General features: G+C 44.0%; 2 protein-coding genes across 3 annotated transcripts in view; one reads left to right on the plus strand and one right to left on the minus strand.

The window, feature by feature from the left end:
- Positions 1–222: 222 nt before the first annotated feature.
- On the minus strand, positions 223–4,235 carry LOC134097519 (GTPase IMAP family member 7-like). 2 transcript variants are annotated; one of them, XM_062550395.1, is made up of 3 exons: positions 4,118–4,235; positions 2,406–2,466; positions 223–1,505 (listed from the first exon to the last, which is right to left on the minus strand). In XM_062550395.1, exons 2-3 carry the CDS (start codon positions 2,464–2,466, stop codon positions 568–570), a joined length of 999 nt encoding a protein of 332 aa, XP_062406379.1. In that variant the 5' UTR covers positions 4,118–4,235; the 3' UTR covers positions 223–567. The 2 variants fall into 2 exon arrangements, with proteins under 2 accessions (XP_062406379.1, XP_062406378.1); XM_062550394.1 differs by lacking the exon at positions 4,118–4,235 and adding an exon at positions 3,558–3,594.
- A 546-nt stretch (positions 4,236–4,781) lies between these two features.
- Positions 4,782–13,287, plus strand: part of LOC134097520 (adenosine 5'-monophosphoramidase HINT3-like) — a 14,129-nt gene continuing 5,623 nt past the window's right edge. Inside the window, exons 1-3 of the mRNA XM_062550396.1 lie at positions 4,782–4,950; positions 11,167–11,284; positions 12,900–12,969. Of these exons, the coding sequence (XP_062406380.1) occupies positions 4,840–4,950; positions 11,167–11,284; positions 12,900–12,969 (299 nt within the window). The 5' untranslated portion in view covers positions 4,782–4,839. The remainder of the gene's footprint in view (positions 4,951–11,166; positions 11,285–12,899; positions 12,970–13,287) is intronic.

Below are 13,287 nucleotides of genomic sequence, written 5' to 3' on the forward strand. Positions count from 1 at the left end.
GGGGGGGAGTGACCCCCGGGGACGAAACGAAATTTTTCCGTAAAAGTCTACTGGGGCTACATGCCCACCAAGTTTCATGTGCCCCGGTGTTACGGTGTCCCGGGAATCGTTGACCAAAAATTCAGAACCGATGACGGAAAAAAAAAAAAAAAAAAAAAAAAAACTTTGACAACAACTATATGACCGCTTCGCTAGCTATGCTAGCGGCGGTCATAATAAACATACAAGATAGGTGTTTATTTATTAATTAATTTGTTTTTACAATAGACACAGAGAAAAAATAAAGAAAATACCTTTGGTCCATCTGCTGGCTGTCATGAAAGCGTTTTCATCATAAATCCCCCCCCCCAGATGTGTCATGAACAGTTGGACAAAATAAACATGGAAATTGTGACTGCAAAGGCAACCTCTTGTCAGTTGTTCAGATTTTAGGTTATTCTAAATATTATCACTTGGCTTAACAGCTACAAGATATAGGCTATTGCTTACATTTAATAATAATAATAAAAAAATCTGTGTTTTTTGCCAGGTTCATTAAAACAACAATAATCTATTCTAGCCTTGATCTTAATCCTTGATCTGAAATTTTTTAAATAGGCTGGCGATTTGCTGCTCTCTGCTGCTGAGCATGGACATTGCATCAATGACATGTGTATTCTCTGCTTCCTCTCTAGCAGATCTTAAGATTTCATTGTAAAACCGTTCATACTCCATTCTCTCTAGGTCTTTCTGCTGAATGAGGCATTCTAGTTCTTTAATTTTCAGTTCCTTGTCTTGCTCAGATTGTTTTAGTTTTTCAATAGTTTCCTGATATCCTCTCCTTTCCTCATCAAACTGCCTCTCTTTCTCTTCAAGTTCTCTTGAATATCTTTCCTTTATTGCTTGCTCTTTCTCCTTCAGCATTTTTTCCACATCCTTGTACATAGAGTTTGTGTAAAATGCATCTCCATTGGCTGCAACCATTTTATCCACTTTCCAAAGAAACTCTAGCACTTGTGTCCGATTCTTCATGTTTCTGTTGTCAAATACATGATAACGTCCTCCACACAAATGTAAGACGCGTTTGAGATTATTAGGTGCTTCGCTCAGATACTCCTCAATGCTACCGGTCAGCTCATCCCCACGAGTGAAGAGGACCGTGGTGTACCTGTCTGCGTCCTCGCCGAATATGGCTCTGACTTTCTCCACAGACTGTTCTGCTTCGGCTGTAAAGGTTCCCACTTTGATGACCAAAACGATGGCATGTGGGCCCGGTGCCGACATGTTTATGCATTTAGCGATCTCTTGTTTCACCGCCAATTCTGAGTGGGAGGTGTCAAACAGTCCAGGAGTGTCTACTACAACCACCTCCCTCCTGGTAACCATACCGACCTCCTTCCAGCACTCTTTGGTGATGGATGCACTGCTGATGTCCTTTCTGAAGACATTCCTCCCTAGAATAGTATTCCCAGAGGAGCTCTTCCCAGCTCCAGTCTTCCCTACAAGCACAATCCTTAACGCAGACACTGAAATGAGAAAGTAGCCATTTTATGACAAATCAACAGTAATATCTGGAATACAAATAGCCTGACCTCAATCATTTAGAGTCATTCAGGCCAGAAATACAAAACACTCCATGTAAGTGGAAAATTGCTCTTTAAAAATGTATTTCACAGTAAAAAGATTAAACGTACACTATGTAGTTTTTGCTCCCATCTAGTGGTTAAATTTGATTTTGCATGCACGCTCTAGCGCCACGCGTTTTCAAATGTGCGTTGCAAGATGGCTAGAACTACGGGAAGTTGAATGGGTCGAGATTCATTCAAGATGTCTTCTACCACTTCATCGAGTTTTCTTTCCAGTGATGATGTAAGCTATTCTAAAGTTCTTTGAATAATTTGTATGATCATGTATGAGTAATTACTCCTCGAGCAACATAGTGAATTACCTTGTCATGCTTATATTGTTTTTACATTAGCTTACTATCGTAATATTAGTATAGCAGCAGCTAACAACTTGACATGACAGTATAGGCTAATGCTTGTATTGCTCTAAAGGCATGAACTATGTCACTAAGTGCAGTGCTTGTCTGTAGGTTAAGTATGACCGTCTTCACGCTGCTTCTCTGTGTAACGCGAAATGCAAAAACGTGCTTCTCCCTAGCGGTAGTGTTTAGCGGTAGCGGTAGTGTTTTATGTCCCTCTCGGCAGTTCATATTTTTCTATACACCGGAAAGACATGGAAGACTTCCTGTGAACGTCCCTTTCAATGTAAATGCCGGGAAGTGATTCTTCGGCCAGTAGGACAAGTCAGATCATTGGCATATGTTATTTTACACCAAAGAGGATCTATTTATGAATGAAGACGTTGACTTGAGGTACTAGAACACTTAAAATCCTACATAATGTACCTTTAAGTAGACTTACTGTTTGGGCGATCTCCGACAGGGCTAGACCTTCCCCTAGGATACCCACAGTCCCCACTCATCTGTGAATAAATAAAGTGAGAAGTCAATTTGAGGCTACACTTAGAGTTCGGCTACCTTTATTCAGACAGTTTACTTGGATGCAAATAGCTACTTTTCTGAACTGCAATAAAAATAAACTCAAAGTATGCAAACCCCAGACTCCTGTGTAGCCTACAATAGCTGACTGTTGTGCTAATGGTGTAGCTACCTGCTTATGGAAGATTGCTGTTAGCTAAACTAATGGTTTTACTCACTGAACAAAGATTATGAAAATAAAACAACGGGTCCAACATCTTTTAGATTCACTTGTTTTTCTGCATAGAAAGTAAAATAAACTATTTTTCTGCTATACTGAGTAGCCTTCAAGACAAATGTCATCTAACTACTGACTTGCTGCCTCAACCCAATCAAATCCTATTTTTCGCAGAAGCCTTGGTGTTACCCATGAATATATCATCTGTGTTGTGTTTGTTGGCACAAAACATAATTTCTGTAAGAAACCAGCCTATAATGCTTTGGATAACGTGAGGTGAGTCAGACAGGTCTGTTTTGAGTAACCCACTGCTGAATCCTGTCCCTTTCAAACTATGTTACAATTGTGTTACAGCATAATAAACTCAAAATCCAAACACATAATCTTATTAGGCTATAGGTAGGGCTGGGATGTAGGGATGTTTTCTTACCGCGGTCGGAAAGCAAGCAATTACAGCAGTTTTGTGTAGGCTTGCTTACGCTGTTAGCCTAAGTTAAATTCTTTTTTTTTCTGTTTCAACTTTCATGGAATGAATGAACATGTATGACTCCTTTTCTGGCCAAATTTCACAGCTACCTGATTGCAACAGTAGCATTAAACCTGGCTAAAGAAACAAACGTGTTTCTTTTTGGGCTATATTCCTATCCATCACATGACTAACATTATTTTAATTTAATGAAATGCACCTTCATTGCCAGCTGCATGAGGAGGCAATTAAGCCAGGTGTTCGTCACTATCTGCTTCCACATCATGTATAGGGAGTTTTGCATAGGCCTGACCGTCATAATCCCGAAATTGCTGTTAACTACCAAACTGATGGTTGTAGTGAACAAAGATTATTAAAATATCTTTACTCACCATAAAATTAATCAGAACAGATATTGTGCCGAAACCTTTCAGAATTCTTCACTTTCTGTCCACTGTGTGTGTGTGTGTGTGTGTGTGTGTGTGTGTGTGTGTGTGTGTGTGTGTGTGTGTGTGTGTGTGACGCATCATGCAAAGGTGCGTGGCCCAGGCTTTATCAGGGGTACAAATAGCCTAGTCAATCCGTTTTGAAAAATAAAAAAATAACCAATGAAATGGATAGGAGAGCTGTAGTAGCCTATACTATTTTAAGCCTAAACGAATAACCTTTCACAGTCCTCTTAGTAACCTAGGTCTACCAAGGGCACATTTTTAAGTAGTGAAGTTGACTAAAGACAAACGTGTAGCCTTTGTTGTAAAGATGGAGTCATTTTTTTTGCTACAAAAAAAAAAAAAAAAAAAAAATACAACACGTTTCCTCTTGGCTTAGCCTACAAAATAGGCTACACACAGCACGCAGCACGCCATTTTAGACAGGAATTATTTTCGAGTAGGCAATAAGAAGCTGCGAACAAGTAGCATATTCAATGTAAAAGATGCGTCAGGCTACTCACCTTAACTGTCACTGAATAGATAACATTAGAGAAAGTTACACCCAGACGTATAGAAAATCTACCCAAACACTTTCGTGACGAACAGCTAAGATAGCCTAGTCAAAATGGTTGCGCATCTGAAGTAGCCTATTACTTTCACTTTCCTTTGTCTTCTAGTGACGCAGCGTGGTAAAGTTGGTTATCCACGATATTCCGCAGCCAACAATGGGGGTCGCCATGACACAAATTTAGAAGTATGGCCATTTTAGGTGCTTTTTGTCTGAACACAAATTTCTTTAATTTGTTCTTTAAAATCTCGAGAAGTTATTATTTGTTAAAATGTTTAACTTCATGTTCCTCAACAGTTTCTGCGCAAATCATTTCCATAGCCTACACAAGCAGAAATTCTGTAGCGCTGCTGCTGGCATAGCCTAGTAAGATTGGTAGCCTATATTGGTTCCATTTGACTAATATAACGGTAGTTTTAACCAAAGATCATAGAGCTCTATGATCTTTGGTTTTAACTGATCGTATACACTATACAGTGTAGCCTACTAAAGATTGATTTGAACTAGTGCAGCAGCGCCATCTAGTGTTAGCAGACGCAATAAACATCCACTGGTTTTCTACACATCACGTGATAACAACACGGAAGAGGTAATGTCTGTGGTAGTGTCAACTGAAGCCGAAAGCCTGTCCGTAGTCTTCACTCACTCACTGCTTTGACAGCACCTGAGGACGCGATGTCAGATCAGGAGAGTAACGGGGACCCGAAAGAGACATTTCCAAACGGTGACAGTTGTATATTCTGCAGAATTGCGTCCAACAAGACAGACACCGAAATTGTACATTGTGTGAGTTCTCTTCTTGGGATGGGTGGCTAGCTACTCTGCAGCTGTTGTTTCTCTGTTGCCGAATGAGTTGTTGGAAGTCTTTCACATTTCTTTCTTAGATTTTCTTGAATTATATTCATATTTCCAAAACAGTAAGTAGGGCCTACATTTCAAATGTGTTCAAATGTAATTTAGCCACATGAAATGAGTTAGAATTCAAGGAGTAGGCTATCCATCAATTAATGAAAATAATGGTTGATGTTTGGAAGGAACTAATTAAGTGATGGAAACCTGGAATATTAAATTACATTTAAAAATTTAATTTAATTTTTCTTAAAAATAGCTAAGAAACCCTAAAGAAAATGTCCATGTCTGCAGTTTATCCCATAGCCGCTTACTGCAGTGGGTCTCAAACATTACTGTATGTGTGAGACAAAGTGACAGACAGGGTACAGTTATTCTGGACTAAGCTCAATATTTTAAGACTGAACATTAGTCTGGGGAGTCTGCGCTTTATTTCTACTGCATGAGAGGCGTGATCAATGGGCATCGTTCAAATGACTATGCACGCTTGGATAGTCCTTCAACCAATCAGACCAACGATGCGGTTGCGCCTTTTGGAAACTAGTTTGTGATTCGACCCAGAAAGCAGCAGAGATAGATGTGCAGGTTTCCAGCTCAGGATTCTTATATCACCTCCATGTTCCAGCCTGAGCTGCTGGGTGAAATCCAAATCGCCGGCAAATCAGGCAGGGTTTTCCCCAGTCTAGTAGTTTAGCCAGAGAGGGTTAAAGCGGACAGTAATGAAGGATCTTTGGTTTAGCCTACTAAAGTAGCCTACTAGAGTCTGTTGCCAGACCTTAATTCATTGTCATTAAGGAAGAAAACCAGACAACAGATTTGTTGTGTGTTTTTTAAGTGTAGGCCTAATAGAAATTGCAAAATAGCAGCCTACTATAAACCCTTTCACAGTCCACATCACAGGTCGGGTCAGAAAGCTTTACATTTAATTGTGTGTGTGTGTGTGTGTGTGTGTGTGTGTGTGTGTGTGTGTGTGTGTGTGTGTGTGTGTGTGAATAGGACTGAAAAGTCGAGAACAAATTGCTGAACGGGTAAGATGAGCCATGTTTTTACGTTCTCCATCATTCTAATGTGGCAGAGAGGGGTTTTTTTTGTAATATTCACACCAAACAACATTTTAAAGAGTTCTACTACTTCTGTAATCAACAAATCTTCAATACCTTATACAGGTAAAGAGATGTAGAGGTGTAGAGAGGCTCTCTACAAAAAAGTTTTGTGGTTCAACTTACCCCATGTGTGGATAATATATCTGGTGGTTGAACACTTTTGTAGGCTATATAGGCTAATGATTCAAGTAGGCTAGTGAAATGCCCAAGTCAGGGTAATTTATTGACTATTCAGCATAATCTCAATGATGCATTTTTTTAACAGACATTTTAACTTAACTCACTGTAACTAGCACTAGGCTAACTCTACTGAAACTAGCACTAGGCTAACTTAGCTACTGTAACTAGCACTAGGCTAACTCAGGGCTACTGTAACTAGCACTAGGCTAACTCTACTGAAACTAGCACTAGGCTAACTTAGCTACTGTAACTAGCACTAGGCTAACTCTACTGTAACTAGTACAAGTTAACTTAGCTACTGTAACTAGCACTAGGCTAACTCTACTGAAACTAGCACTAGGCTAACTTAGCTACTGTAACTAGCACTAGGCTAACTCTACTGTAACTAGCACAGGCTAACTCAGCTACTGTAACTAGTACTAGGCTAACTCAGGGCTACTGTAACTAGCACAGGCTAACTCAGCTACTGTAACTAGCACTAGGCTAACTCAGGGCTACTGTAACTAGCACAGGCTAACTCAGCTACTGTAACTAGCACTAGGCTAATTCAGGGCCTGTCTCCTGCGTGGAGCCGCTGGTGTTTCTTAAGAGCGCGTGTGTTGCTGAAGGACTTAGCGCAGACGGTGCACTGGTGCGGCTTCTCCCCCGTGTGTGAGCGCTGGTGGACGGTGACGTAGGTCTTGCTGCTGAAGCTCTTGCCGCACGTGGCGCAGCGGTACGGCTTCTCCCCGGTGTGTGTGCGCTGGTGTGCCGCGAGGCCGCAGCTCTGTCTGAAGGACTTCCCGCACACACAGCACTGGTGCGGCCGCTCGCTGGTGTGTGTGCGCTGGTGTATCGACAGCTTGGCCGCAGTGCTGAAGCTCCGCCCACACACACAGCACTGGTGCGGCTTCTCCCCGCTGTGTGTGCGCAGGTGCTTGGTGACCTCTGACCTGCTCCTGAAACTCCTCTCGCACAGATGACACGGGAACGGCCTTTCTCCCGTGTGCATCATGGAGTGCATCTGGAGGCCAGTCAAGCGGGTGAAAGACCTGCCGCAGTCTGAGCACTGAAAGGGCTTCTCTCCTGTGTGTGTCTTGACTGAAAGACCTTCCGCAGTCTGAGCACTGAAAGGGCTTCTCTCCTGTGTGTGTCTTGACTGAAAGACCTTCCGCAGTCCGAGCACTGAAAGGGCTTCTCTCCGGTGTGTGTCTTGACTGAAAGACCTTCCGCAGTCTGAGCACTGAAAGGGCTTCTCTCCTGTGTGTGTCTTGACTGAAAGACCTCCCGCAGTCCGTGCACTGAAAGGGCTTCTCTCCTGTGTGTGTCTTGACTGAAAGACCTTCCGCAGTCCGAGCACTGAGTGAGCGCTGAAAGGGCTTCTCTCCGGTGTGTGAGCGCTGAAAGGGCTTCTCTCCGGTGTGTGAGCGCTGAAAGGGCTTCTCTCCGGTGTGTGAGCGCTGGTGGTTGGTCAGCTCTGGCTTAGTCCAGAAACTCTTTGTGCATGTAGAGCACTGATGTGGCTTTTCTCCCGTGTGCATCCGCTGGTGAGATTTGAGATTACTCGTACGGAAGGTCTTCCCACACTCGCTACACTGACGTGTCTTTTTCCCGCCATGGTTGGTCTCCTCTGTGTCCATATAGTGATGGTTTGCAAGAGAAGAACGTTGAGAAAATGTTTTTAAAAACACTAATAATTATATTATTGTTAAGATATTTTACCTTGCCATAAAGCAAAAAAACCTAATGAGCAACTTACCTGTAGAAGAGTTGTCTTTTTGACCTCTTAAATCTGATTCTTCCTCTGGTATAATTCCCATCTGTTCTCCATTGCAGTTAACGGTTGCTGCTGTATCAGGCTCACAGTCATGGTCTCGTCCAGGATCTTCATCTCCGATCTGAACTGCTAACAGACACGCTTCTTTCCCCCCCTCTGTCACTGGCACAGGCATCGCAGTTGGTCCAGTATATTCTGACATTTCAGACTAGTTTTGTTTTGTTTTGTACAACAAATCCAGTTACACTTCTTGTCAAATGAGTTAAATAGCAAACAGTACAAATGAAGAATAGTCGATGATTATTAGAACATCTCAGTCCCTTCTTGTAAACAAAGGAGTTCAGAAGTCTCAGAGTACTGTGTGGTGTTGATACTGCAATGCCTCTTCTGTCGCACCCATTAGATTCAAATCTAACCAATCCCCTCTTCTGTCCCACCCATTAGATTCAAATCTAACCAATCCCCTCTTCTGTCCCACCCATTAGATTCAAATCTAACCAATCGATTGGCGGAGCTTTTGGAACGTAAACTAGTTTGGCAAGGAAGGAGTTCATGTGAATGAGCATCGTTCACACATGTGATGGCCCTCTGGTGGATACAGCACACCTGTGTGTGTGTGTGTGTGTGTTCGGGGGTGGGGTGGTGTGAATAGGGTGACCAGGGTTGTGTCCAGAAGTCAAGCGTGCACGCTGGGTAGTGCCTTCTTCCCAGTAGCGTGTTAGTTAGCTTGCTCCTCAGTATGCGTCCCTACCTACATTTGGACAGCACTAACTAGTTGGCGTCACCTGACTCGGGGAGGGGGGTGTGTTGACGATTTGCATGACGTGTGGAGCTTGACCTGCGCTGCGCAATGGATTATGGGATATCTGAGGCCAAAAAAGATGCATCGATGCACGCTTGGAAATCACGCCAAACGAAGTACCCACTAGTGAGAGCGCTTGACTTTCGGACAGTCTATTCGGACGTAACTTCCGGAAAATGCACGCTGCCCAGCATGCACGCTTGACTTCTGGACATAGCCCAGCAGTGAAGGGGAAGTTACTTAGAAAATGTAGTGAGCTAAGCTACCAGCTACTCAGCTAAATGTAGTGAGCTAAGCTACCAGCTACTCTATAGTAAATGAAGCTTAACTACACCAAAACTACCTAAAAACAAAATGTAGCCAGCTAAGTTACATACATTTCACAAAAGTAGCTTGCTACATCAGAAGCTACTTTGTAATTTCCCAAACAATGAACATAAACCAATGAAGTGAACCAGCTTCATGACAACTCAGTGGAATGGCAACATAACTCAGCATAACAGATAATAACTTAAGCCACTTGAAATGTTGGTGCTACGTTTAAAAGTACAAGGCCTACCCATTCAGTTTATCTTTTACCACGAGCAATATAAGACTAATAGAAACAATATCGACAGCTTATTTCATAGACGTTGCTTAATGAAACCACACAGTAGACTACTACCAACATCTTAGCAAGGACAATTATGTTGCTTCATCTCTGGCATGGAAAATGAGTTTGTATTTTTTATACAGGAGAATATAGCCTAAATGATTGATGTAAATACAGGAGAATATGGCCTAAATGATTGATGTAAATACAGAAGAATATGGCCTAAATGATTGATGTAAATACAGGAGAATATGGCCTAAATGATTGATGTAAATACAGGAGAATATGGCCTAAATGATTGATGTAAATACAGGAGATTATGGCCTAAATGATTGATGTAAATACAGGAGAATATGGCCTAAATGATTGATGTAAATACAGGAGAATATGGCCTAAATGATTGACGTATGGGCGGTCAGAAGGAAGCTTTACTGTGAGCTCCACAAATGTTCTGGAAAATGTAGCCCCAAGTAGTGAAGCTACTGCCCATCACTGATGACCAGACGTGCCGGGTTTCAGGGGACAGTCCCCTTTTTTGGTTGCCTGTCCCCGGGAAAATACAGAAAAACTGTGTGTCCAGTTTTTTGAAGATAAAACTTTTATGTATTTTAATCAGATTGATAGTCAAACTGAAAATGTCCCTGTTTTTTCCACATTTTTGGGATCATCAGGTCACCTTGTGTGGAATGCAAAGTGATTGGTTAGGGGACTAGGGAATGCAAAGCGTTTGGTTAGGAGACTAGAGAATGCAAAGTGATTGGTTAGGGCACTAGGGAATGCAAAGTGATTGGTTAGGGGACTAGGGAAGCTTTCCTTCTTCCCCACAGCTTTACCTGCCTCATGCATATAGCTAATAAAACAGACAGTAGTATTTTCTGTGCATTTATGCCCATTAGTATTTTATCTCTCTGTGTGAGTGTTTCTGCTCTAAAACAAAGATGAGGACAAAGATTAAGGATGATACCAGTGTGATTTACCAGCAAGCAACGTGTTTGTTGCACATTGCCAAAAATCAGAAGGGGGGTACCATGTTCAAACAGGCTAAGTTAGTTTAAATGGTTACTTTTTAGATGGTAAAAGTTTGAAGCAAATCTGAGATGGTCAAACAGAAGGTTTCGGTGGAATGACCCATTTACCACAGTTAAAGTTAATCCTGAATTTATTTAATTGGTTTTGTTAGTAGCTCTCCTTTCAACTCTTTTTAAAAATGTCCTCTTTCCTTGAACCTTTTGGACAGCTTCTCAGGAATAGATGGGGAGTTACTGGTAGCTCATGAGCTATATGTTGAAGACTCTCTACGCTAACTCAGGACTACTGTAACTAGCACTAGGCTAACTCAGCTACTTAGGCTAACTCAGGGCTACTGTAACTAGCACTAGGATAACTCCGCTACTGTAATTAGGCTAACTCAGGGGTACAGGAACTAGCACTAGGCTATTAAACTCAGCTACTGTAATTAGCACTAGGCTAATCCAGGGCTACTGTAACTAGCACTAGGCTAACTCAGGGCTACTGTAACTAGCACTAGGCTAACTCAGGGCTCTACTCCCCGGGCAGTTTGATATGACCTCTGTTCTGTTTTGTGTAGAGCTTTGTGTGTGTGTGTGTGTGTGTGTGTGTGTGCAGAATGATGAGATGGTGTGTAATGACCATGCTGTGTGTGTGTGCAGAATGATGAGATGGTGTGTAATGACCATGCTGTGTGTGTGTGTGTGTGCAGAATGATGAGATGGTGTGCTTCCGAGACGTGAAGCCAGGGGCCCCTCATCACTATCTCGTCGTCCCGCGAGCGCATTTGGGGAACTGCACGTCCCTGAGGAGAGAGGACGCCCCGCTGGGTAAGCAGGCACACGCTACAGCAGAGCCCTAGAGCTCTGCTGCAGGCTGTGGCGTGTGTTCTAGAGAGCTCTGCTGTGGCATGTGTTCTAGAGCTCTGCTACAGGCTGTGGCGTGTGTTCTAGAGCTCTGCTGTGGCATGTGTTCTAGAGCTCTGCTGCAGGCTGTGGCGTGTGTTCTAGAGAGCTCTGCTGTGGCATGTGTTCTAGAGCTCTGCTACAGGCTGTGGCGTGTGTTCTAGAGCTCTGCTGTGGCATGTGTTCTAGAGCTCTGCTGCAGGCTGTGGCGTGTGTTCTAGAGAGCTCTGCTGTGGCATGTGTTCTAGAGCTCTGCTACAGGCTGTGGTGTGTGTTCTAGAGCTCTGCTGTGGCATGTGTTCTAGAGCTCTGCTGCAGGCTGTGGCGTGTGTTCTAGAGCTCTGCTGCAGGCTGTGGCGTGTGTTCTAGAGAGCTCTGCTGTGGCATGTGTTCTAGAGCTCTGCTACAGGCTGTGGCGTGTGTTCTAGAGCTCTGCTGTGGCATGTGTTCTAGAGCTCTGCTGCAGGCTGTGGCGTGTGTTCTAGAGCTCTGCTGCAGGCTGTGGCGTGTGTTCTAGAGCTCTGCTGTGGCATGTGTTCTAGAGCTCTGCTGTGGCGTGTGTTCTAGAGCTCTGCTGCAGGCTGTGGCGTGTGTTCTAGAGCTCTGCTGCAGGCTGTGGCATGTGTTCTAGTGCTCTGCAACACATGCCGCAGCAGAGCTCTAGAACACACACCACAGCCTGCAGCAGAGCTCTAGAACACATGCCACAGCCTGCAGCAGAGCTCTAGAACACACGCCACAGCAGAGCTCTAGAACACATGCCACAGCAGAGCTCTAGAACACACGCCACAGCCTGCAGCAGAGCTCTAGAACACACGCCACAGCCTGCAGCAGAGCTCTAGAACACACGCCACAGCCTGCAGCAGAGCTCTAGAACACACGCCACAGCCTGCAGCAGAGCTCTAGAACACATGCCACAGCAGAGCTCTAGAACACATGCAACAGCAGAGCTCTAGAACACACGCTACAGCCTGCAGCAGAGCTCTAGAACACACACCACAGCCTGCAGCAAAGCTCTAGAACACACGCCACAGCCTGCAGCAGAGCTCTAGAACACACGCCACAGCAGTGCTCTAGAACACACGCTGCAGCAGAGCTCTAGAACACACGCCACAGCAGAGCTCTAGAACACATGCCACAGCAGAGCTCTAGAACACACGCCACAGCAGAGCTCTAGAACACATGCCACAGCCTGCAGCACAGCTCTAGAACACATGCCACAGCAGAGCTCTAGAACACACGCCACATCAGAGCTCTAGAACACACGCTACAGCCTGCAGCAGAGCTCTAGAACACATGCCACAGCAGAGCTCTAGAACACACGCCACAGCCTGCAGCAGAGCTCTAGAACACATGCCACAGCAGAGCTCTAGAATACACGCCACAGCAACTGATACATGTCCAACAGCATTTGCAATTTGTTCAGAGGAAGGAGACATTGCTACTCTGATGTGCACATGAGTAAATGTTGTGGAGGTTGAACTAATAGTTATGCCCCCCCAATACCCCCCCCCCCCCCCCCCAACGCCCCAACGCCCAGTGCTGCGGATGGTGGAGATGGCAAAGGCAGTCCTGCACATGAAGGGCATCAGTGATCTACAAGACACCAGGTGACCCTCAGTGTGTGTGTGTGTGTGTGTGTGTGTGTGTGTGTGTGTGTAATGATCATGATCAGGTGCTACTGTATATGGTAGGGTGTGTGTGTGTGTGTGTGTGTGTGTAATGATCATGATCAGGTGCTATATGGTAGGGTGTGTGTGTGTGTGTGTGTGTGTGTGTGTGTGTAATGATCATGATCAGGTGCTATATGGTAGGGTGTGTGTGTGTGTGTGTGTGTGTGTAATGATCATGATCAGGTGCTATATGGTAGAGTGTGTGTGTGTGTGTGTGTAATGATCATGATAAGGTGCTATATGGTAGGGTGTGTG

Source organism: Sardina pilchardus, chromosome 12, assembly GCF_963854185.1.
Source record: "Sardina pilchardus chromosome 12, fSarPil1.1, whole genome shotgun sequence".
Lineage (NCBI taxonomy): Eukaryota > Metazoa > Chordata > Actinopteri > Clupeiformes > Clupeidae > Sardina > Sardina pilchardus.